At 42.6% G+C, this 24,156-nt stretch overlaps 1 protein-coding gene across 1 annotated transcript; it reads left to right on the top strand.

The window, feature by feature from the left end:
* The first annotated feature begins 3,191 nt into the window (after nucleotides 1–3,191).
* Nucleotides 3,192–23,871, top strand: TMX4 (thioredoxin related transmembrane protein 4). The gene is made up of 8 exons (XM_064647505.1): nucleotides 3,192–3,417; nucleotides 10,644–10,759; nucleotides 14,253–14,298; nucleotides 14,868–14,996; nucleotides 15,933–15,978; nucleotides 17,766–17,867; nucleotides 19,743–19,806; nucleotides 20,215–23,871. Exons 1-8 carry the CDS (start codon nucleotides 3,224–3,226, stop codon nucleotides 20,499–20,501), a joined length of 984 nt encoding a protein of 327 aa, XP_064503575.1. The 5' UTR covers nucleotides 3,192–3,223; the 3' UTR covers nucleotides 20,502–23,871.
* Nucleotides 23,872–24,156: the final 285 nt, after the last annotated feature.

The raw sequence follows: 24,156 nt of genomic DNA, 5'->3' as shown, positions 1-24,156 counted from the left end.
AATAAATTATCATTCCAGCACAGGAATATTTGTGCCATGGGTGCCTGCAGTGTCACAGAACAAGAGAAAGACACGTTGGCATCTCCACCCTATAACTGACCTTTACATTTTATAGTCAAGATTAAAACAAACATGGAATTGAACTAATCTTTTTTTTTTTTTTTCTCCAAATTCTATCCAAAACTTACCTGATATTCATGGAGACACTTCTATCTACAGCTGTGGAAACCTAAAGTGACACCTTGATTCCTGAACCTTTTCTTTAACAGCAGTGGGATTATGGAACTTGGAAAACTCCAGCTCTCCAGGTCTGTGCAAAACCAGCAGAGCAACACACACATAGAAGCTGAAGAGGTGCAGATTTAACAGAAGCCAAATGAAGCTAAAGGAGAGTAAGTTCTGTAAGGGACATGGTAATTGAAGTAATCACAGGAGTAATAAAAGGTCTGGCTCACACACTTGTCCTCTCTAACTGGCCCTTTCTTGCTTTCTCTTTCTATTCTTTTCCTGTTTCATGCTCCTAATCAGGTTCAAATGAGCTGTACCTTCTTCCTTCTTTGCAAGCCTGACCTACTTCCCAGGGATTAGCAGCACCATGTCATGTCTCCCCTGTTCCAGGAACGCTCTGTTCTCTTTTAGGAACGAAACCAACTCTGGCTTGTCCCTGAGCAGCCTTTGCCTGAAATGCAAACCTCCTGTGTTGAACGTGGCTAGAAATTACTCAAAAATTACTGGTAAAGTCCTTTGCTCTTTTTATTGTCAAGTCTTTCTTCCCTTGTTCTTTTGAATTCACGTTTATCTGAAGCCATCATTTTACATGTTCCTCCTCAGCCCTTTCATGGAGCTCTGTTTTGCCACCCCATCCATTCACACGTTCTTGAACGATGCAAATATAATTATTCACCACCCTGCACCACCCCATAATAAAATGTTCCTCAGCCTTCCTTTTTGCACAGTGTTGTCACATAGATTCTCTTAATTTGGCTCCACCAGATTTCAAACCTTTCTCCATTTTGGCCAATCACTTTTTTTTTTCCCTTCCTCCAAAGAATCTATAGAAAAACTAACATTTCTCTCAGGTTTCTCCAGTTCTTACTAGCAGCAGAAAAAAAGTGCTTTCTGTATTATCTCCTCACAAGGCAACTTCAGCCACGTGTGTGTCTTCTCAAATAATTGTTACTGCTGTATTTCTTTCTTTCCCCTAAATATCTCAGGTCTAAATGTTTTCAATTTTCAAACTGTCCACTCAGGAAAGGCACTGATAAATTAGAGGGTTCAGTTTTGCTTTTTACAAACCACAGGAATATTTAAAGGATTAGAAAACTTGTCATAAAGAGACTTTGAGTTCAGTGTATGTGTATCACATGGAAAATATGACCAGATATATGTGTTCTGAGAGGCTCTCACTTACTTAATCCTCAGCTGGCATTAACTGCAGTGGCACAAAGCTCACAGCACAGAAAGGCAGGGATGTCTGTCAGCAGATCTCTTCTTTGGGAATGGCAGGTACTGTTGGAACACCTAGTGAGGAGAGAATATCACTGAGTCATTGGGAGAGGCCTCATGACTCCTGAGAAGCAGCAAAAGAGGAAAAATCACTGTAATTGTTTCATTTCTGCATGGTGTGAGCAGTGCTATGGGCACCTTCTGCTTCAGTTCCCAAACACACTGAGATTGCTCCAGTGTCAGTAAGTCAAGGTCAGAGCAATACTCAGGCTTTAAGGAATGGTTCCATCGAGCCCAGATTCCTATGGGGAAATATGGGAGTGATGTAAAGGAGCCTCATAAAATAAATTGTTGAAGTGGGATAAAATCCAGAGGTGTAAGTCCTACTGCTTACTGGGGGGGGGGGGGAGCAAGAAAGGTAGAAATGCTTTAACAACAGCTTATCAACTTTTTTTTTTTTCCCCAGTAAATGGTAGAAAATCCTTCATCACAAGTTACTTCCCAGCCAAGATAATCTCCAGCCAAACAAGAATTTCCATATTGGACAAGAAGGCAGCCCAGACCTGTACAATGATGCCTTGTTTTCTTTTTTTTGGTCTATTTACCAGGCTAACTAAGGAAGTCGATTGTCTTAATTTCCACTAATTGAGGGTGCAATCATTCCATTCAAGGGCAGGGCTGCTGTTCAGAGGGACCTGGACAAGGTAAAGGGATGGGGCTGACAGGAATCTCATTGAAGTCAAGGGAAAACATGGAATTATGTGTCTAGGATGGGGTAGACAATACACTGGGATGGATGGGCTGCCTGCCTAAGGCAGAGCAGCGACAGGATGAGGAGCAATGGCCATAAACTAAAACACAGCAAGTTTCACCTCAACCTGAGGAAAAACTTTACCTTGAGGGTGGCAGAGCACTGGAACAGCTGCCCAGGCAGGGCGTGGAGTCTCCCTCTCCGGAGACATTCCAAACCCACCTGGGCAAGCTCCTGTGTCACCTGCTCCAGGTGACCCTGCCTTGGACTGGATGATCTCCAAAGGTCCCTCCCAACTCGAACTCTTCTGAGATGCCGGGATTCCGTGACAATCCCTCCCGGCCCTAGGGAACACTTGTTTTACCGTGATCCCACAGCACACCCCGACTGCGCTGGCGCCTCACAGCCTTTCAACCAGCTCTCACCACACGGCACCTCGAACAGGCCTCCTCGTTATGGGCGCCCCAATGCTATAGGAGGAGGATCACAAAACCTGACCGAGCGACCTGGAAGCCGCCGCAGCGCTGGGGCTGGAGCGCTTTGCCCAGTGGCCGTGCCTGGAGCGGGAGATCGGGGTTGATCGGGGACCCCTGTTCCCGGGGTCCGTGGAACAGGGCGCTTCCCCCGTGAGGGGAAGGGGCGCCTATCCCGTGAGGGTGAGGAGGCTTTGCCCGTGAGGGGAAGGGATGCTTCGCCCGTGAGTGCAGAGCGGCTTTGCCCGTGAGGGGAACGGGCGCCTTTCCCGTGAGGGGAGGGCAGCTTTTCCCGTGAGGGGAAGGCGACCTTTGCCCGTGAGGAGAAGAGGAGCCTTTCCCTTCCGTGCAGACCACGTTTTCCCGCGAGGGGAAGGTAGCCTTTGCCCGTGAGGGGAAAAAGAGCCTTTCCCTTCCGCGCACCACGCTTTCCCGTGAGGGGAGGGCGGTCCCCGGGCGGAGCCGCCCTGGAGGAGCCGCCCCTGCCCCGCGCAGGCGCCGCCCCCGCAGCGGCCGCTCGCGCCCGCACTTCCTGAGGGCGGGCGGGCCGAACATGGCGCTGGGCCGCTGGCGCCGGGGGTGGTGGCTGCTCAGCGCCCTGCTCCTCGCGGCGCTGCTGGGTCCCGCCGCCGTATCCTCCTTCTCTTCCTTCTCCTCCTCCAGCCCCGGCGAGCTGCGGAGCCCCGTGCGAGTGCTGTGCGGCTCCAACTGGAGCCTGGTGTTGCAGGGCCAGTGGATGCTGGAGTTGTGAGTAGCGGCCGCTTTCCCGCCCGCCTCGGAGGCAGCGTATGCCGGGGGGGCGAGGGGGGCTCCCGGTGAGGGGCTCCCGCTGAAGGGCGGGTGCGGCCGGTGCCTCCTGCCCCGCAGTGGGGAAGAGGAGGCCGGGCACTGCCGGCCTTCCCATGCCCTGGAGGGGCCGCGCAGCTCCCCCGCCCGGGCACGGCGTGAGGGAGGCGGCGGTGCCCGCGGTCCCCCCTGCCCGCCCTGAGCCTGCGGGCACTCGCTGCCCTCGGCTGGGGTGACCCGACAGAAGTAGCTGCCCCTCAGGTTCTCCTCCCGTGCGGGCACAGAGTGACCAAGGTTACACGGGTCGCTCCTTTCTGGGGAGTGAAGGACGCTGAATGAAGGACATGGACCTGTTGGAGTGAGTCCAGAGGAGGCCACCAAATTTATCAGAGGGATGGAGCACCTCTCCCGTGAGGAAAGGCTGAGAGAGTTGGGCTTGTTCTGCCTGGGAAAGAGGAGGCTTTGGGGTTACCTCATTGCAGCCTTCCAGTACCTGAAGGGAACTGGGAGGCAAGATGGGGCAAGACTGTGTACAAGGGCATGTGGTGACAGGATAAGGAGGAATGGCTTCCAACTGAGAGTACACTTAGATTAGATACTAGAAAAATATACTCTGGGGATGTTGAGGCCCTAACACAGGTTACCAGGGATGTTGTGGATGCTCCATCCCTGGAAGTGTTTAAGGCCAGTTTGGATGGGGCTTTGAGCGACCTGGTCTAGTGTAAGGTGTCCCTGCCTGTGACAGAGAGTTGGAACTGGATTATCTCCAAGGCCCCTTTCTAGCCCAAACCACTCTGTGATTCTGTGAAGCAGCTGGCCCTCAGGTTCTTGTCCAAGTGCCCAAGGTTAAATGGGATCATTCCGCCCAGCTCCCTGCTGAGGAATAGTGTCAGGTGCTGCTCCTTGACCTGCTTCCCCATCGGGGGGGGGGGGGGGCTGTCACTGGGTTCTGTGTGAGCTCTAGGAAGGCTGAATTCCATAGGGAATACTTAGCAGGAGCAGGCTTCCAAAGCAGCCTTACATAATATCCCAGCACACCCTCACTCCAAGCCTTGAGCTCTGGAGTTCCCCTTCAAGGGAGATCCATCAGGTTTCATTAACGTTCCAGTGCTGCTGTTCCCAGGCCGGGTGACATCAGGAGAGGTTTATCTGTGTGGAGTTTTAAGTTTTAAGACATGACACAGTTCTTGATGTTCACGTGGTGTTCTGTTCTTGGAGCCTCGCTCACCTGCTTGTATTTAGAAGGGGTAGGAGCTTGAGGGTTTTTTTTTTAAGACAGCAATGAATAAAAAAGTAGTTTAAGTAGGCAGTGAACTCACATGGTGCCTGTGGGCTGTGCAGCTATGAAATAGGGTTTTATTGTGGGGTGTGTGCTGCTTTGTGGAGGTGCTGAAGTTTGAAACAGGTTGAACATCTGACCCCATGCTCCAGCACGAATACCTGCTCAGCTGCCTAAAGTTTTGCTTTACTGTTGAATTTGAGATGTCTCCAAATATCTCTTGTTAGTCTCTGATTAGGGGGAGGGACTATCACTTCCCTTAGGACTTTACTGTTAAGGATCCTGCTGGACACCTGATGTTAATCAATGACTAGGTGGGAACAATCCTGAAATAGCTGTCTGAGAGACCCAGGGGTGCCCACTGTGCTGGCTAAGGATTTGATTTTGAGCCTCTTTCTTTCCCTTTTCAATTATTGTGATCTAAAAGGTGGGGAAAGAGAGAACCTCAAAGTGGGAGAAAATATATCTATTTTTTAAATTGAAATGTTTTCACTTGGTACATCTTAGTCTCCTGTGGAAGGAACTGTATGGAAGTTACTGATTCACGTGTGTGTTGGTGAGTTTTAAGGAGGAAAAAGATTATTTATGGCAACTACAGATTTTTATTTCTAGTAGAAAATATTTCAATAATTAGTGGTGCATGCTTTTAAGAAAGGAAAAAAAAGAGGAACTAACTGAAATCAGAAGTGGTTGGGATAGCAAGCAGTTAAAATCCTTTGCAAGTCTTTATTCCCCTTGCAACATTCCCCTCTGGTTTGGAGTGACAGGCACTGCCGATAGCAGGGTCAGCTTTAGTGCTGGCAGAGTGTGGAACGTGTTGCTGCATCGCTTAAATTAGACTTTATTTCATTTTCTGTGCAGTGTGTGATGTGTGAAAGATCCTCAGTTCTCTGTGCTTCTTTCTGTGGTGCACTTCTAGTGCTTTCTGGTTTGTTTTTTTTTACTGAGGAGAAACCTTTGTCTTCATTGACTATTGCAACCCAGTGCTGGTGTTGTCGAACTAGGCAGAGTTTGACATTTCCAATCGTGTCTAATCAGAAGTTTGAGATCTAGTATTGATTTTTTCTTTTTCACTGTTCTTGCAGCAGTTCTCGTGCTGATGGATTTTGGGTTCCTGGTGGTTTTTATCCGGTTCAGAGCTGGTGATCCCAGCCAGGAGTCCATTGATTCCTCCCGTGCTGTGTGGTGGGTCTGTTGGCAGGACTGCAGCAATGCTCATTAAACCCTCGTTTGTTAGAAGAACCTCCTGTTTCTTTACAAGACCGTTGTTTTCTAAGCAGTGCTTATTTTAATTAATGCAAATGTTGTTATAGGATCTCTATGAAAAAAAAAACAAACTTATTTTGGTCACCTGCTCTTGAAGCCTTTTGCCATGGTGAGGAACAGGTACTGCTGCTGTTTAATGTCAGTTTTTCTGGAAAATTTACTCTGAAATTCCAATTGTTGTTGTTCCCATGTGCACAACTAGAGAAATTTAAGTTTGAAATTACTTGTGTGTGGGACCTGTAGTGGAAATAGGATTTTTTCCCTCCATCCCTTGTAGCTGAAGTGTGTGTACTTGGCTGACTTGTTGTAAATATTTGGTTATTCCGAGCTGGCAAAATCGCAGGCCCTGGAAGTGCTGCTGCAGCTCATTGATAAAAATGTTCTGGATAAAGTGTCTCTGCAAGACACTGCAACCCTTTTTACCTCCTGTAACTATCAGAGCACACAGGTCCTCACTGGAGGGCTGCAAATTTGCTGCCGGGATGAGCTGTGTAACAAAGTTTCCTTATTTCCTTATCTCCAGTGTGTAGGAGCAAGATAATGGTTCATTAACGCCAGGAGTTTTCTTTTTGTCTTTAATGTTGTGCCCGTTTGGAATGTAGGGAGCTAATTTCTGCTCTGCTTATTTTGTGTTTGTAAACATAACTTGTTCCAACCTCGATTTATCTTAATTTAACATCCTCTTCTTTTTGAAGTAAATTAAAACAGTCAGACAAAAAAAAAAACCAACCTACCAAAACCACCATCAATGAACTTGATCTCTGAGTACAAAAAGAAACTCTTTACACTCTTGTTACATCTGCAGTACTTTAGGTACTTGTTTCTACACCAGGTGCTAAATGTTTTGCTTCCCTTTTGTTTTAGCACCTGAAAAAGAATGCCTTAATTTTCTATTTTAATTCTAGCCAGGTGAAAATCAGTGTAATAGTCACGTTTCTAAGGCTAGCTTATTATAGTGTAGGTCCATACTTTATTTTCCCTTTGTCATATATCATTAAATATTGCCCTGCTGCCTCCTAGGCCAGAGAATCACAAGGGTTCAGTCCTCCCACCAGCACTTTTGGCTGTAGTTCCAAGGCAGGGGGCTAAAAATGTAGCTGAATGTTTTGGTGTTTAGATGGTTTAATGCTTGTAATCGGCTGGCTTGAAACACTTTGTGTAAATAAACTCCTGAAGGATTTAATAAATTATTTAATGATTGCTGTAGCTTAGATTGAAAGTTCAATAAGATTGGGAATTTTCTGTCACTTAGGAGTTTAGTCTCTTGTTGGTATCCAAGCTTTTCTTTGTCCTGTTCTTAAACTCCAAGCACTAAACAACCCAATAAAACCCAAAAAGCAGGGGGAATGAAAGGCAAGTTATCAAAACTGATAAAATATGAAGCAGAAATATCCTTGTAGCAGATGCTTAATATTGCAGAAGGGGACATAAAACCATGGAGAGTGATGGAACTTAATCTGCTGAAGCTCTAGAACATTTTACATAATTTTTTAGTGATTGATTTGCTTTATGCTTTAATTTCTCCTTCTTAAAAAAAAAAAAGCTTGTGAATGGAAAGTTGTTGAGGGTCCCTTTTTTTTTTTGTATGCTCGTGAAATCTGTAGCAAATAAGGCCAAACTACTTAAAAGAATAAAAGTAATAATTGAATTCTGCTACTGTTTTAACAGACTGTTAGATGCTGTCTGAACATTTTTACTTTATTTTTAAGAGTTCTCCTGACAGGAACTCCATCAAACAGTTTGGTTTAAGAAATGGTACCCTTGATGTTACATCTCCTCACTGAGATTATCAATAATGGGAGGGGGAAAAAGCAGGCAGGAGGAGTCAGTGACATTTATTTGAAAATGAGGGAATTGGTGGACAGAACAAGAAGAGACACAAATGGCTCAGAGTTGGGAACTGTATCAGGACATCTCAGTGAAGTCACTGTGTTTAATGCTCTCCTCTGCCCTGAATGGCACTTTGCTCAAACTGGTTTTAACTTATGGTGGGGATTGGTTTTTTTTTTTTTGTATTGCCTCAGTGAAGTTGCTGGTATGTGAAAGCCAAAGCTTTTATGCTTTAAATCAGAGATAAATAGAAGTCAAAAGCAAAGTGTGTGTCTAAGAGCCTCAAATTTGGCTTTTGTGTGTTGCTTTCTCTGTGCCCTCTGCAAAAAGCTTCAGGTGCTGTAATGGGTTGGAGTAGGAACCAGAAAACTCCTGGCTACTTGGAAATAGTGATTTTAACCCCCTGAGGCCAATTGTTGTTGCAGTGATAGATGTCAGCTGCCTCTTTTTATGGAGGGCTGACAGCCTAGGGGAATATTTCAGCTGTAAAACTTTGTGCCAGGTAGGAGCTGTGTGTTGGGAAATCTGTGAAACCTGCCTGCAGTGAATAGTTTGGAAGCTTGTGATTTGTAGCTATGTGGTGTTTTCCACCTGATTGTTAAATGGTGAAGCACAGCAAATTGCTTTTTAAGGTGTAACAGGCTGCTGAAAACTTTTTCTCCTTAACCAAGTGCCCAAGTCTTGCTTTAAATTCCAGTGGACTTAGATTTTTAAATTGGAAAGGCCTGTTTTCTTGTAAGGCACAGGGAGCACTGCAAACAAGGTAAAAGTTGGAGCTGCCCCTTGTGCAAAGGCAGGAGCAGGAGGGGGAACAGCCCTAAATTTGGTGGTGTTGTTTCCTGCTCCTACAGGTTTGTTTATTTTTATTTTTTCTGGGGAATATAAGAATGGCAGTTGTACTGTGACTTCTGTGGAAATATCACTCAGCCACAGTCCTAAAGGATTCATTAGAAGCCCACGTTGAAATCAAGTAGGTCCTTAAAGCCTCAGTTCTTCAGGGTGCAGAAAGAAGGCTTTTGACAGTTTTGATGAAGATAATCTAAGCATCAAGTATTTTGCTCTCCAGTACCTTCCTGAAAGAGAAAGTGTAAGGGAAGATATTTTTAAGACTGAGGCACAATAAAGCTTTGCTAATATAATTTTTTTTTTGTTATTTCCAGGAAGCACTCCTTAATTTCTTGGTGCTTCAGGTGCTGCCTAACAAATGCAGGCATTATAGCTTCAGAAAAGAGAGGATGCTGAAGTAAACAGCAGTGCTAACTTGCAGAAATCTGATTTCTCATGCAAGCTCTGTCTTGTACTCGTGTGGACAGAGTGTGTTTCCTGGCTGGCAAGAGCTGGATGTGTAATTTCAGGAATGTAAAGCAAATATTTTCGTCCTGGTCGTGCTGGAGTGGCTGGATCCTGTAGCATGGGCTGGAACTATTGCCATCCCATGTCCAGTATCAGTAATAAAAACGAGGTAGTCAACAATTAGTGCTCTTGGGCAAGTTCACTGTTGTGTTGTGTCACTGCCAAACCCTGACATAGGTGGATTTTAATGCTGCTTTGAACTAAAGAAAATATTTATAGTGATAACAATGTTAGCCATGTGTGTTGAATATTCCACCTAATTTCATTCAGAACTGCTCCTGAACGTCAAATGTAAATATAAACTTCGATAGGGCCCATATTTCTATTTCAAGATCAGACTAAACAGGTGTATTCATTGTGAAAATCTCATGGCATGAATTTGACACATTTGGAAAACAGTCCAACTTCTGTCTTTCGTGTTAGAGCAACACCAGCAGCGTTATCTGATGGATGTATGTGGTTCTTACTTATCAGTCAGGCTGCTCTAATGAAACAGTGCTGTTTGGGAAGTACAGTACCTGTCAGACTATTATTAAAAGCCCTCTGCAGGCCAGCAGCACAATGGAAACAGTGCTGCATGTGAGGCTTGTTTCCAGCAGCTTTTTGAAATGTATCGAGGAGCTGTCTTCTGGCAGGATAAGATTTATGTGCTTTTTTTTCAGATGCTTTCACGCAGGATGATGGTGACTCAAAAAAAAAAAACCCAACAAGATAGTGGCTTTCACAGTTAAAAATTCCTAGTACAGTTAAATACAAGAAGTATTTTTAAATGGTGTCATTTTAACTCCCAAGAGACGAGAGTTCCTGTTTTTGAATACTAAAGTTTCAAAGCTCCCATGAAGTGCTCAGAGTAAATTTGACTCGACCTCCTCTGTGAGAAATGACCAGAAATTCATCTTTTGAAACGTTCTTTCTCTGAAATTATCCAGGGAGCAAACAAGACCCGAGCAAGACAATAAGTCTGAGCAGTAGGAATTCGATGTGCACTCTGTTTAAATCTCTAATGGGTGCTATCAGAAAGGATATGTTCTGCTGTGTGGAGTAGTGGGCTGAGGCAGATTTAATTTCTAGAAGTTCTGAGCTGTGGGAAATCAATACAAAATGTTGTGATGATGGATGAAGGATCCACTGCAGAGCACAGCCCGGCATCAATAATTCAGAGCTCTGCCATGGGAATGGATTTATTTCCTATGTAAATAGAATCCATCACAAGTGCTGAGGAGTTTGGATATGAATTTCTCCAACCTTTGGAGATTTGCTTTTGTTTTAATAACAGGAGGAGGAATGGAGGGATTGATAAAAAACTACCTGGTTGTCTTGTTCAGCAGACTTAATCAAGAAAAACTGTGGGTTTTTTCCTTTGTGATTGATATGTTTGTGTCTTCTCTGTAGGATGAGTCAATTTGAGTGTCTTTAAGTGTAAGAATATTAAAGTATTTAACCTGTTTCTCCCCTTCAGTTATGCTCCCTGGTGTCCAGCTTGTCAGCAGATTGAATCCACTTGGGAGAGCTTTGCCAAGGAGAGTGAACATCTTGGCATCACTGTTGGGAAGGTGGATGTCACTCAGGAGCCAGGTACAGCATGAAACAGACTGTTTTAATAACGGGAATTATTCAATATAAGCACCACTTAGTACTTATTTAGCTTTTAAAACCAAAATAACCTCATGCACCTTTTTATTTCTCCGTGTAGTTCCTATCTGTGAAGTTTATAAACTCCATTTGAAGGATTAAAGAATTGGGGGAGTGATCTGGCTTAATACTTAATAGAAGAGGCTTATTCTCTATTTTAATCCACTTCCCTGAAAGCTGTTGCCTCTCTCATTCCTGTCTCCTCCAAAGTGTCTGCAGAAGATTCCAGCTCTGTAACTGGAGAGTCCCAGGGTGTGGTAGCACTGCCTTAATTAAAGCCCTTAACTGTTTCTGTGATGGTGCTGCTTTATTGTCTTATTTAACTGTGGTAGTGCTTTAAATTGCAGTTATTTGTTATTTCTGTTGCTGTTTTCTGCTGGTGATGCACATATGCAAATGTGTTTATGGAAGGGGTTTTTTGGCTGTCCACAGAAGCAGGACTGCAATCTAATTTACTCCTTTAGTGACTCCCTTCAGAGGTTTGGATGTGTGTTTGTACAAGCAGTGCTAATATTGTTTAAACCTCTGCATCCCTTGGGAATGCTTCACGCTTGTCTTGGCTTTGAGGGGATAAAGGATTTTGTCAGCAGTATCAGAGAGATGTTACTAGAATAAAAAGGCTGAGCTTTACTGTTTTTTTTTCTTTTTTTGCCTTAGAAAGTGTGTGTAAAATGTGTTCATTTTATTAGTTGAAAACATGCTGAACAAGTTGCTTTATCAAATAACAGCAGGGAAATTACTGAAACTCTGGTCTTAAAATCACCTTTTATGGGTTCATGTTTTGTTAAAAGTTCACAAATATGCAAAAACTCTTAGGCCAAAAAGCTGCATATAGTAATCATTAATAGCTTAATAAACAGATTAATCTAAATATTACATTTTTGTAAATAGATGTAAATTTAAAGCCAAATTCTCACTTTGACAAAGCAATGGTTACTCTGGAGTAAGGCTGCAAATGGGCATTCATTATAATCCTATCCAGTTATTTTCTCCCAATTAGACAGGGATTCTTTGGCTTATGTAATGTTCCAATGAAAGGATTTCCATCTTGACTGTGGCACTGGGATATGGCTGTAATTTCAAAATGCACTTTTGGATAGGAGGCTGTAAAAATAAAATACTTGGGACTTCAAAGGTAAAAAAATTGAATGGCAGGGATCAGATACTTCATACTCTGACTGGAAAACAAACATTTATTCCCTTATCTTACCCCTGGTGCTGATGTGATTCTGAAGGTACCTGAGTTCCTTTGGAAGCTTCCCAAAGTTCCTGAGGTGTTCTTCCCACGGGCTGTGCTCCATCCTTTCAGTTGGTGTGTTGAAGTGCTCAGTCTCCTCTTCCTGCCTGCACAATGGTACCTTAATTAGTGTTGATTATGCAACCCCTCCATCACACTGAAAGGAGCCAAAACGTGTTAAGCTGCAGAAAATTGCCCTGCCAAAACCTGCAGGAGAAAAGTGGCCGTTCATGGGGCTTAATTGCAGCAGATGCCTGAAGAATAAACCCTCCAGAGCCTTAATGGCCTTCCAGCACATTTCAGTCACTGCGTGTTCCGGCCTTAAAGTGCCTCCTCTTGCCTCATCTCCTCTATTGAAACACTCAGGATGGAAAAGGCAAGTCCTGGAGATGCTTCTGGATGCCCAGGTTCTGTGTGTTTGTGGGGCCTTTTTTAAGCTCCCAGTTGCAACGTTCACCTGTGAATTAAAATGAGACTTCTCGGGTCTTCTGGATCTGCCTTGAGTGGCTGTTGGATGAAAGCAGCTGTATTTTTAGATCTCTGTATTTTAGGGGGTGTTTAAGTGCAAATACTGAAGATTTCTTTGTTCTTGATTAGCTGTTGATTTCATAATGGATGCCAGTTTTTGATTTGCAAGCAGATGCTTAACTGTATTTCAAGTTAAACTAGTAGCCACTTTAACTTTGTGTTAAACACACACCAAAACTTACTGTGCCTAAATTCTGTAGCTGACTCACATCTGCTTTTGCTGGAGGTGCCTTAGATAACCAGCAAACCTCCAGCTGGAGGTGCCTTAGATAACCAGCAAACCTCCAGTTTTGGGGATGCTTCAATGCATTTTGGCAACGGATTTTAAACTTTTAGGTTTTATTATTCCCCTGAGACCATCTTTGCTCTAAGACTGGCTACTGGTAAGAGGTTTAAGGCAGCTATTTTGTTTCCTCTTTGCCTGCCCAGTATTTGTAAGAACTTCAGGGAGTCTTTTCAGTGTGCCCATGACTTTCTCTGTCCTTAAGCTCATTATGTTCTTTATGGCTCTCCAGCCAGTTTTCCTTGTGCAGCTGTGCTTTGTGCTTTATTAATTCCGGTGTTACACTTGGGCCTTTGTTTACTTTGCATCTCCTGTGCTGGCACAGCTTTTAACTGGTTTGTAAAGTTTGCCACCACCTTGCATCTCACAGCAGTAAAGGCAGAGAGCTGAAAAGTTGAAGCAAAGAAAGTTTCCTTTCTGGAGCTTTAAAGATGCTTCAAACATCTACAAAAAACCCCCAAACAACAAAAAGAGCCACAACACTTTTTTGCCTATTCCATGGAGGAATTCAAACTAGGAAAAACATCACCACTGAAACTCCTTTTAAAAATACCTGTCTTGTTGCAGTATGGCTCATCTTTGTCTTTAAAGGCAGAAACTCTCTTGCTCCAGTACTTTCCCGTGGCTAATCCTGGTGCCCAAAGCTGTTTGCATTATTGAAAGCTGAATAGGGACTTAGTTTCCCCAAAGATTTTCACAGAATTTTACAAAAGGCCAAGTTAAATAACTGTACTCTTTACATTGGTGCTTTAGATGAATGGCAGTCGCTGGCTTGAGGAATTCAGCCCTTCCTAATGGAGTTGGACTGCACATCTAGGGGTTCATCACTTCTGGAGGCTCTTTTTTGGTTTATTTGGGGTTTTTTTGTCCTTTCTGCTGTCTCATGGCTGATGCTCCAAAAATGATTGTCATGGCTTAAACTGGCAATATTTTACCAAACAGAATGCTGAGATGTCCCAGGCTATTTTATCCATCTTTGTAGTTACCTGGAGAGGAATGATGTGTGGCAAGGAAGAATAAGAACCTGGAAACATCCTGGAACACGATGTGCATTTGTGTGCCTCTTCCTCTCAGTTGGAGCTGCTCTGGTCACAAACTTCAGCTCTTTGCAAATATTGATCAGGGAAAACCATTAATTAGAAAAATTTGCTTGCAGTAAACGTTCTCCAAGGTCAGCATTTTTCCATAGTTTGTCAGTATTTAGTATCTGTTACTGTTTGTAGCATTTCTGAAGACAAACTGTTAAACCTGTATTTACAAAACAGTGGTAACAGCCCTGCATCTGTTGCTTTCTAATTAAAATCTGTAGGTATTTATAGATAAGTCAGAATGCTGAGAAACTTCAGTTTTACTGAATTGCTTGTTCTTTTTTTTTCCCCCCTTTCTAGGCTTGAGTGGTCGTTTCTTCGTCACGACACTTCCTACAATTTACCAGTAAGTGTTTCCTGCTGCAAACTGCAGCTGTTGTGTCCTGCTTGTCACTTGTTTTGGACTGTAACTCTGAGATGTAGGGGGGAATGAAGGAGTAATGACTTCTGGTTTTAGCTCAGGTTACTGCTGGAGCTTTGCTTGTATGGTAAAATCCTCATCTTACTTTAAGGGACTTCACTAAGTTTCCCTTTAAAAAATGGATCAGAGAAGGCAGTTCCTGTAGCTCTACTCCAACAAAGTGTTGTCATCCCTAAAATACTGAACCCTTTATTAAGTCAGGGTGTCATGAGTCATGCAGATATATATATACACATCTGTATGCACACTTCTGAGTTGTATTTAAAAAAGGGTTTGGTTGTTAACCTCATGTGCTTTGTATTTGCTGGAGTGCAAGTGAATATTTAACAAGTTTTGGTAAAGACTGAGACCTTCCATCATGGCATGCAGTTCCAAAACACTCAGATTTCTGAGCAAGTGAAATCTATAATGTGGGGGGGGGTTTCCTTGGGGTTTTTTTGCCGTGGATACCGTTTTAGGGGACGTGTGTGTCAATGGGAATTCCTGTTTTCCAGTGCCAACGACGGAGTGTTCCGCAGGTACCGAGGCTCCCGGACACTGGAAGATCTTCAAGGCTACATTTTGGAGAGGAAATGGGAAGCTGTGGAACCTGTGGCAGGATGGAAATCTCCATCTTCCATAATGTAACGTGTTGTTTTTATTAACAACAGCCATGTTTTATAGCTCATTATTCACTAAGGGCCCTATGTTGACAGCTTACAGACAAAAGGCCTTTATTCCCTAGACATGTAGCTTTGCAGAAGCAATCTGGATTGACAGCCTGCTTTCCAGTTTCTCACCTTTAAAAGCAGTTTATTTGCTGCATTCCCTTTTGTTCCTGCCTGCTAAGGCTTGTTTGTCATCTTTGAAAAGAGATTAAAAATAATACAGCCACTGAGCATTATGTAAGTGCCACTTCCAATATCTGCTGAGTGCTGGAATCAAGAGCATGTTTATGTAGATTATTCCTTCATGACTCCTGGCTACTGGGCCAGGCAGCCTTTGGCTTTAAGGATTTTTTATTTGTGTCTTTACAAGAGAGCCTTTTGTCCTCCTGTGGAATGGGAAGTAGTGTAGTGCTTACACAGTGTATCAAAATTTGTTTTCAGGGTGGATTTGCTTTGAAATACCAAATAGAGTGTTTCCATGACACAAAGGATGAACCTGAGATGTGAGTGGCCTGCATTTCATCCTGGCTGAATCTATTATGTGTAAATTCACCTCAGAGATCCACAGAGGGTCCTTATTTTTTTTATCTGAGAAGGAAGAAGAGCTGTAGGATATTTAGTAATGGGGAGAGGAGCTACAGGGCTGCTGGGAGTTGGGGAAAAGGGGGTTAGAGCTGTACAGGGTTGTGCTGTGAAACTGCTCTTCCTTAATAGAATCAACAGTCCTCTTTCAAGGGGCTGCTTTAGGGTTTCAGGGTCTCAGATGGGTTTGCAGTGGCCTCCTCCTGATAATTGCTGGGGCCTGAAGGGCATTGGAAGTCTATGGAATCTTATCCTGGTTTCTGTGCAGTTTGCTGTGTATCCCAACTCCCCCATCTTAGAACCTGTTCCTTCCATTTCCTTCTTTTCTAGGATGCATGGCATGGCAGGGCTGTTCCACTTCTCGGGGTGGATCAGGGTAAGTGACTCTGTGGTGGGGTTTCCTACACCCCCTTTTTATGATTGGAATAATCCCAGTGGTCAAAACCTAACTGAAATTTTTATTATCCTTTTATCAGACTGAAGTTTACCTTTGTAGTGTGTGTACATATATATATATATATATATATATATATATAGGGTTTATAGTGTCTTTGCACTATAGATTTTGAAGTGCTAATAATCTATGCAAAAAATGGCAGTTTGACTGCAAAGATTATAATCAATAATAAAAACACTTCCTTTTCTTATTATCTTGGTGTAGTTACAAAGCTCTATCAAACTGTGCTAAGGGGATAAAGTAGGTTGTTTTTTTTTTTTTGAGAGCTGCTGCAAAAATGGTTGTAAATACCAGGAGTGCATTAAGGGCCTACCAGATTATCTCACTTAATACTATTTCTCAAGGCTACCTCATTTTCAGAGTTTAAATCATGTTCTTCTGCAGTTTGTTTGCACTGTGTTTGTACAGGAGAAGGGAGGGTAAAGGGTTTATTTTTTGGGGTTTCAAACTGCCAACAGCATTTGCATAGGGACACAAATTTGGATGGTAGAGTGATTATCAGAAGTAAAGGAGAAATGCTTAGTGTACACTGTAAAACATTTCACATGTAAAATATTTTACTGAAATATTTCGAGATGCTTTCATTTGGGAGCTATCAAAGCTTTTCCTGTGCATGCAAATAATGAGAATTTTCAGACCTTTCCCATTTTGTGCAGGGAACATCCACTTAAAAATCTTCAAGTGTAGCAGAGATTGAGACTGTATTTGACTGTAGCAACATATCTTAATATTGTAATGTGCTGCAAAAAATGAATACAGTAGAGAGTTTGAATAGTTTGTATCACTTCCAGTCAGCATCAAACTAACCCAGAATCCAACAGAACTTGGAGTTGTTGGTTTCCTGTGCAAACTCTCTTTGATTCTCTCTGGATATTATTAACTTTTTATAGCCTTGTGGTGTTTCTCTTCCGTGGTTGTTGTGTAATGATGTTTTATCTCCATAGTTTCCTTCCTGAAAGATGAACTGGGAAGGAACCTTCTCTAATTAGCTTTCCCCTTGGATGAATATTTCAGCTGTACATTTCCTCACTCTTCTTGCTGTGCTTTAATAAATACTGGAAGCTGTTCTAACACTTAAAAGTACTCTGGAATTTCAGTATCTGGACTCTTGTGAGTGTTGATTTGTGGTTTGTTTGGAAAGATCTAATGTCATAATTGACTTCCTCCCAGACCACCTGAGTCACTGGGCTGCTTCATTCACTGAATTGAATTTGTAGGTTTGCAATTCCAAAGCAATATTAATATTGTATTTGGATTATTATCTTTGAGTTTATAAGTGAAATCACTTATTCAGTGTCTGCTTAGAATGGGTGGGTCCTTTTAGGAGCTAAACAGCTTAAGTAAAATAAATGGCTTAATTTCAGTTAATGGAGAGTTGCCATATAAGGGTGAAGGATGTTGGGACATTTCCCTGTGTGCTCTGAGGCTCCCTCAGAAATTCATCCCCAGTAAGATTATTATGGCATCTCTAATGATGAGTGTCTCAGGAAGAAGGAATTGTGCATCCTCTGCCTAAAAAGCCTTTTAATGTGAACAGCTCAGTAAAGAAAAACACGATCTAACGGTGTCAGAAAGGAAAGACTTTTGTATAAATACTGTTAAATGAAAGGGCTTAATCAGAGAGCAATTTATGCAGTGGGGTGGGCAGTAGAAATCATAACTGCTTTTAGCTATGAAGTTATTAATTATCTCTTTCTCGTTTCCAGCAAATCCATAACTACCTCACCGGCACTCTTGGAATTCATGTTTGGGTTTCTTATGCAATCTTCATCTTGGCCACTTTACTGATTGGCCTCTTCCTGGGTTTGGTAAGAAAGCAGATGGCTTGTTTTTCTCATTTACCTACAACTTTTGCTTTGTATTAACTTGTGGAAAAAAATAACCCAACTTCTCTCATACTGAAAAACTTTGCTTTAATAAAATACTATTAAATACTAATATCCATTCCCTGGTGTCCAGTGGTAGAATGTGTGAGAGGGGTTCAAAGCTGTGCTGGGGAGGTTTAAACTGGACATTAGGAAGCGTTTCTTCACCCAGGGGCTGGTCAAACAGTGCAAGGGGCTTCCCAGAGAGGTGAGTGATGCCCCAGGCCTGTCAGTGTTCCATTCTTGTGGACAATGCCCTTGATAATGTGCTTTAACCTGCTCAGCTCCACCTTGCTCAGCAGTTGGACTAGAGGGTTGTGTAGGTCCCTCCCAGCTGGAACAGTCTGATCTATTCTGTTAAAATTCTGAGGCATTCCATACTGCTTGTGGTAAAGGTTGGGTCTTGATTACAGCTTGGTTTTAACAAAATCTCACTTCTCTCTCCCCCGTGATCTTTTGGGTTGAGTCCTCGTTAGTGACAGTCAAATCTGACCTCACTTATTACTCATGCATTCAAATATCAATCTCCAAAACATCAGGAAGATGATCCAAGCAAGCCTGTTGGCTCTCTGTGGGAATGTGAAGGACCAGAACATGAGTCCTGGGTTGTTTCATCAGTGAAAACAATTCCAAGTTACTTTACCTGTGGAGCTGGGATTCTTTCCTCACAGAGCCACAGATGTGGCTCTGTGATCTCTCAAATATCAACAGCAAATAAGAAACTGAGCTAAAAAAAGGAGATATAAATGGGAGTACAAGTTCTTTCAGACCAATTTCTTGGTCTACAAGTGTTTTGCAACTGCCAAGGCTTTTTAAACAATTCTGCTGATCACTGGTTTAACCTGCTGCTAAGTCACTATTCCTTGTAGGAAGTGTAAAGGTTGTTTTTTGGACTTGGATCTCTGCCCTTCAGCCCAAATATTAGTGAAATAAAGAAAAAAAATTGAGTCTTGTTCTCAGTAGTATTAGGAAGTGATTTCAAAGCAGTTGAAATTTGAAGTTAGGCAAACCCAGACATAATATATGGGCAGAATTGTTGTGTAAAGGCAAATGTCTTTCATTGTGTGTTTTCAACAACTGCGTTTTTCTAGATGGTGGATTTTCACCAAAGGAGTGCAAATCAAGTCAGTGTAACTGGTTGCAAATGAATATGATGATTTAAAAGAAACTTTCCTTCTTCTTTCTTCACTTAAAAAAAAAAACAACCAAACTGCAAAAGCTGAAAAAATGTACAGTTAATCTCTCAGCTCTTTCCAAAAAGCTTGTCAGTGATTGAAATGTATTTCTTGAACATGGTGTCAGCTCTCTCTTTTTCTTTGCATTATTCTTAGCATGTGACAAGGAGACACAAATGTCTTCCTTGTGTTCAGGTTAAACTGTGCTGGGCTTTTTGAATAACAAGCACAAAAGGTGGAAGCACACATTTGTACGTTGGGGAGGCAGGGGTAGGAATGGAATAACTTTCCAAAATACAGGAAAACTTGACTGAGATTGTTTCAGAGTTTTCAAGGAATAAAATTCCTCAACTGTGTTCTGAACTTGTCTGCTTAAGATGCAAGCAGCTTCAATACTGAATAAATTTAGGAAAGTAGGAGGCAGAAAATGGGGAGTAGAAAGCAGAGAATGCTGGTTAGTACACACTGGGAAAGCACTTCTTCCCATGTTTTTATTTAGCTCTTGTCTCTAAGCAAGATAATATAATTTAGAAAGCCTTATTATGTGTATCTGTCTAAAAAGAATGAGTGCAGGGACTTTTGGAACCGCTAATAAATGCCTCTGTAATTATTGCTAATAAATGCCTTTTTGTCCTTTCCACAGATCCTGGTTTTGATTTCAGACTGCCTCTGCCCAGCCAGCTCAAAATACAAAGCTGAAACACCTGGTAAGTGGGTGAGAGATGGTAGGTTTGAGGGTAAACTTGCAGGAGGGAGGGCAGTACATGTGAACCAATAATCCAGGAGTCAGGGAAAATTGGGTTGTCTTTGGTTTGTAGAATAAAGTGGAAGTTGTCTGTGCCCGATAGGCAAGAAAACCAAATGAAAGTGGAGGAGAAATACTACTGAAGATTTGTTTGAATGAATTGAAAAATAAAAGTTTTCAATAGAATCACAGAATTTTTTTTGTTGGAAGGGACCTTAGAGATTGTCCGGTTCCAGTCCCAGCTGGGATAATAACCCCAGTCAGTGACATCCCTCAGTATTTCAGAACACACAGGTGGTGTGTGACCTTTACAGGCCACTGTCCTGGGGTTCAGTCTCACTGCAGCCTCTGAAACTCTTGTTGTGTTTAGAGGAAGCCGTCACGAAGGACAACGTGGAGAACGCGGCGCTGGAGGAGCCGGAGGAGCCTACGGAGCTTTCCGCGGACGAAGCGGAAGAGGCTGCGGATGGGAAGGATCTCTCAGAGGGAGAAGATGCAGCAAACTCGAGTGCTGAGGACTCCGAGGAGGATTTGGCACTTGGGAAAGAATCAGGGGAAGAAGAAACAGAAGACTTGAGCGAACAACCTGTGGCTGAGTCAGAGACCGAGAGCTCAGTGAGGCAGCGCAAAAGTCAGGGGGCCGAGAAGGAACTCTAGTCCTCCGTGGGGGATCTTGTGCACCTGGACCAAAGAAGTGTCAGACCAGGGTCTGAAGCTGGAGCTTAAACTTGATTTGTCATTTGTGTTTACCAAAACCTCTGCTCTGTCAGCAGGCTTGTCTTTTTTTTTTCCTTTTTTTTTTTTTTTTTTTAAGCTAGGACTGGCTTCCTTTGTTCGATAAGCACAGATGCTGTGTAACCTTAGCCGTGACAATCAGAACCAGGGGGTCTTAGCTGGTCCTTGTCTTCTAAGAGAAAAGGGGGTGTGAACCTCATTTCACCAGCTGGGGAATGTCTCTGTGTGTGTGTGTGTGTGTGTGTCCCTCCCTGAGCAAGATCAGGGCTTTTAACTCCACAGTAGCTTGGCAGGACTGTGACTTCTCTGAATGTTTATTGTTCCCAAACGCCCCAGGAGCACAGATAAGGGACACACTCCCAAAAGAAGGCACCTTACCGGTCTTCTCTCAAAAATGTTGTGTACAATGGGTTTGGTTTTATCACTGTCAGCTGAAGCACCTTTCTCACTCATCTTTGTTCATGTTGTTGTCCCACAGCACGTCCCCGGATGTGTCAGTTTTTGGTGATCCAGAGGCACAGCTCGAGTTCTTTGACCCGAAAAGTTGGAGTAATTGAAAACCTCAGGCAGAAAGAGAGTGGCAGCTAAATGTTGAAAATGTCTTGGAACTTTTTAAAAGGTTTAAAGGAAATTATTTTGTTCAGGGGGAATTTTTGCCAAAGCGTGACTCTCTTTTTTTTTTTTTTTTTTTCCTTCCAATTTGTTCCCATCAGGAGATTGTAGCAAGAAATACTCACTTTGCAGTCAGTGACTTGTATACTTCTTGCCAATCCAAGCTTGTCATATGCAGTGCAGTCCTGCCATTTCCAGCTGGGAATACTTTTGGCAGAACTGAAGAGGCACGTAGGGGTTTAACCTTTGATCACTTTTTCTACTTTTTGTCACTGGGAAAAGAGGGGGACACAGCTGGGTGGTGGGGAGAAGCTGTTAGTTTTGCTACTTATATCAGAATAAAAATGTGTGTGCTGAAACATGTACAGTGAAAATGGCTTGTCAGGTGGGCAGCATTAGGTTGGTTAGAAGACTTGGGTCACTAGAAAAATCACTATATCACTCCTTTGACTGGGTTAATACGTGAGTTTTTTTGGGAGGGAACATCTACAGTGAAGTCCTGTATGTTTGTTTTGTTGGTGTTTGACCATGTGTGTAAGATGTCTTAATCTTGATACTATTTTTAAAATATATACATATATATATTGCATAAGCCTTGCTCACATGCATGCATTTCACCTTGTTCTTCAAGAATGGAGAGTGATCAGAGATGAGATCATCTCTCATTAGAAGAGACAAGCTTGCAAGTGCAAAATGCTGGTTTCCTTTGAGACTGAGATTAATAAGGGCAATTTGTGTTGAAAGTAATGTTTTGTTGTTGTGTTTGTTTTTTTTTAAATGCTCATAAAGAACATATTTACTAAGAAAGCTTAGCTTTTCCTGTCTGTGTCCTGTCTCATGTGATGGTTTATAACATCCATTGCACTATAATGAGGAGAGTCTGTGTGGGGTGTGCCCCGTGGAATGAGTTGTTGTGGAAGCTCACACAGCAGCTTTTGAAAAGCTAAACTTTTATATCCAAAAATAAAAAAAAAAACCCTCTGTGGCCACTGTAGCTTGAAAACCGTGCACTTCAAAGTTCAGAGTACAGAATTGTTTCCCTTATGTTTCTTTTTTTCTGTTATCTGTGCATCAGGAGCTCTGGGAAGTCTGAAAGAACCCCAGGAGTGTGACCATGTTTCGTGACACGAGCAGGAGCTGGGGTGTGTGTTCAGGTACAGGAACTTGCATAAGCTCATGTCAGAATAGACATATTCCCTAAATTGGGGATCCAAACCTACCGGGCACGGAAAAATCTGTGGGACTGGATCCAGCTCAGGTTGAGGGCAGTGATGCCTTTGCCTGTCCCCAGAGAGGATGTTCTCTACCCCCGAGGGTCTTGTGGTTCTCAGGCCACAGGAGGGAGCGTGTCCATGTGGAATTCTGATTGGATTTTGCTTCACTTTTGTATTCTCATGAAGCCACTCACCTGATGTTCTCTCCAGCTGTTTGAGGAGGTTTTGACTTTAAAAGGTACAGCACATCCCTACACCTCACGTGGCTTTCTTGAACGCTGTTGGGAATTGAAGGATGAAAAAGTCAGGGATAGCTCTTCTCGGTGCTCAGCTCGAGGTGTTTGGGTGTTTAAACAACAAGGAGTTCTCACAGGAGCTGGGTTTCACTATGCTGTCTTTGGATTCCAAAGGCAAACAAACCCACAAGTGGCACTTTGTCCTACAAGGCACAGGGGTTGTGGGGTGCTCTGAGGAAGATCAGAAGCTCCTCTGTGTGGTGAGCGGAGTCTCTGCTGACATCTCCTCTGTTGTTGCCTGGCACCGTTGAGTTTGGGTTGTTTAAACTGAAGAGATCAAGTATTTTCCTGTGGGATCACTGAGCAGGGATTAAGTAAGCAGGCAGCAAGTGACCACAGTTTAGATCTGTCTTGGGAATCTGGAAATGAGCTATGCCAGGCTTCTCAGGGTTCCTGAACATAGTAGGGATGTCATTGCTCCTGTGTTTTCATCAATAAAGTAGGGAATATTAATGGGGTTTGACATGTATTGGTGTATATCATTACAGAGATCACTAAATTGTAATTAGGCTTTAGAAAAAGAGAAGCTGTGCAGCCACTGATCCCTCCAACTTAGCTGTACGTTTGTAGGAGATTGATTGGAGCGTGACACTGGACATCCCCAGCTGTGACCAAAGTTCATCTGGCAAACAGCAAGTAGGAAACACTGCAAAGGCTAAATTTGTGTTCAACAGAAAAACTATGAGCTGTGCAGTAAAGGTGTCATGTTCATATACTTCCCAGGATCAGTTTTCTTCCCGCTAAAACACATTTTAATTGAATCATGCCAGTAGTACTAATTAGACTGTTCACAATTGTGTTAAACTTAGTGTGTTTCCCAAAAGTCAGGATCGACCTTTTGTGCAATCTGAGTGTTCTGTTAGGATTAATCTTAAAAATTGGAGCTTGTTCTTGCAACCTCAGTGTAGACAAAATGGCCTTGGAGGAGCTGCTGCTGCCACTGACTGTTCAGAGTGTTTGGATTAAGGACAGGGCTGCAGGGCCTCCAAAATGTGTGTCAAAAAATGACTTTGGGGTGGTTGAGAACCAATTTAAATGTCATGGGTGAGCTGTGTTCTGTGGGATTGCTTCCTGGAAATGTCCTGGGATTGTCTGTTACATGGAAGTGTTGCAAATTTATACTCGGGGTATTTTTACTGAAATTCCACATAAACTTTGTATTTATGACCATCTCGCAGTTAGTTTTCATTTCCTTGGTGTGTGGTTGGCTCATCTGTGTCAATAATTTTTCAATAATTTTTCAATAATTTTTCAATAATTTTTCAATAATTTTTCAATAATTTTTCAATAATTTTTCAATAATTTTTCAATAATTTTTCAATAATTTTTCAATAATTTTTCAATAATTTTTCAATAATTTTTCAATAATTTTTCAATAATTTTTCAATAATTTTTCAATAATTTTTCAATAATTTTTCAATAATTTTTCAATAATTTTTCAATAATTTGGCAATA

This window comes from Pseudopipra pipra, chromosome 3 (assembly GCF_036250125.1).
Source record: "Pseudopipra pipra isolate bDixPip1 chromosome 3, bDixPip1.hap1, whole genome shotgun sequence".
NCBI lineage: Eukaryota > Metazoa > Chordata > Aves > Passeriformes > Pipridae > Pseudopipra > Pseudopipra pipra.
Note: the sequence above shows the minus strand (reverse complement) of the source record. Positions and strands in the feature narration are given on the sequence as shown.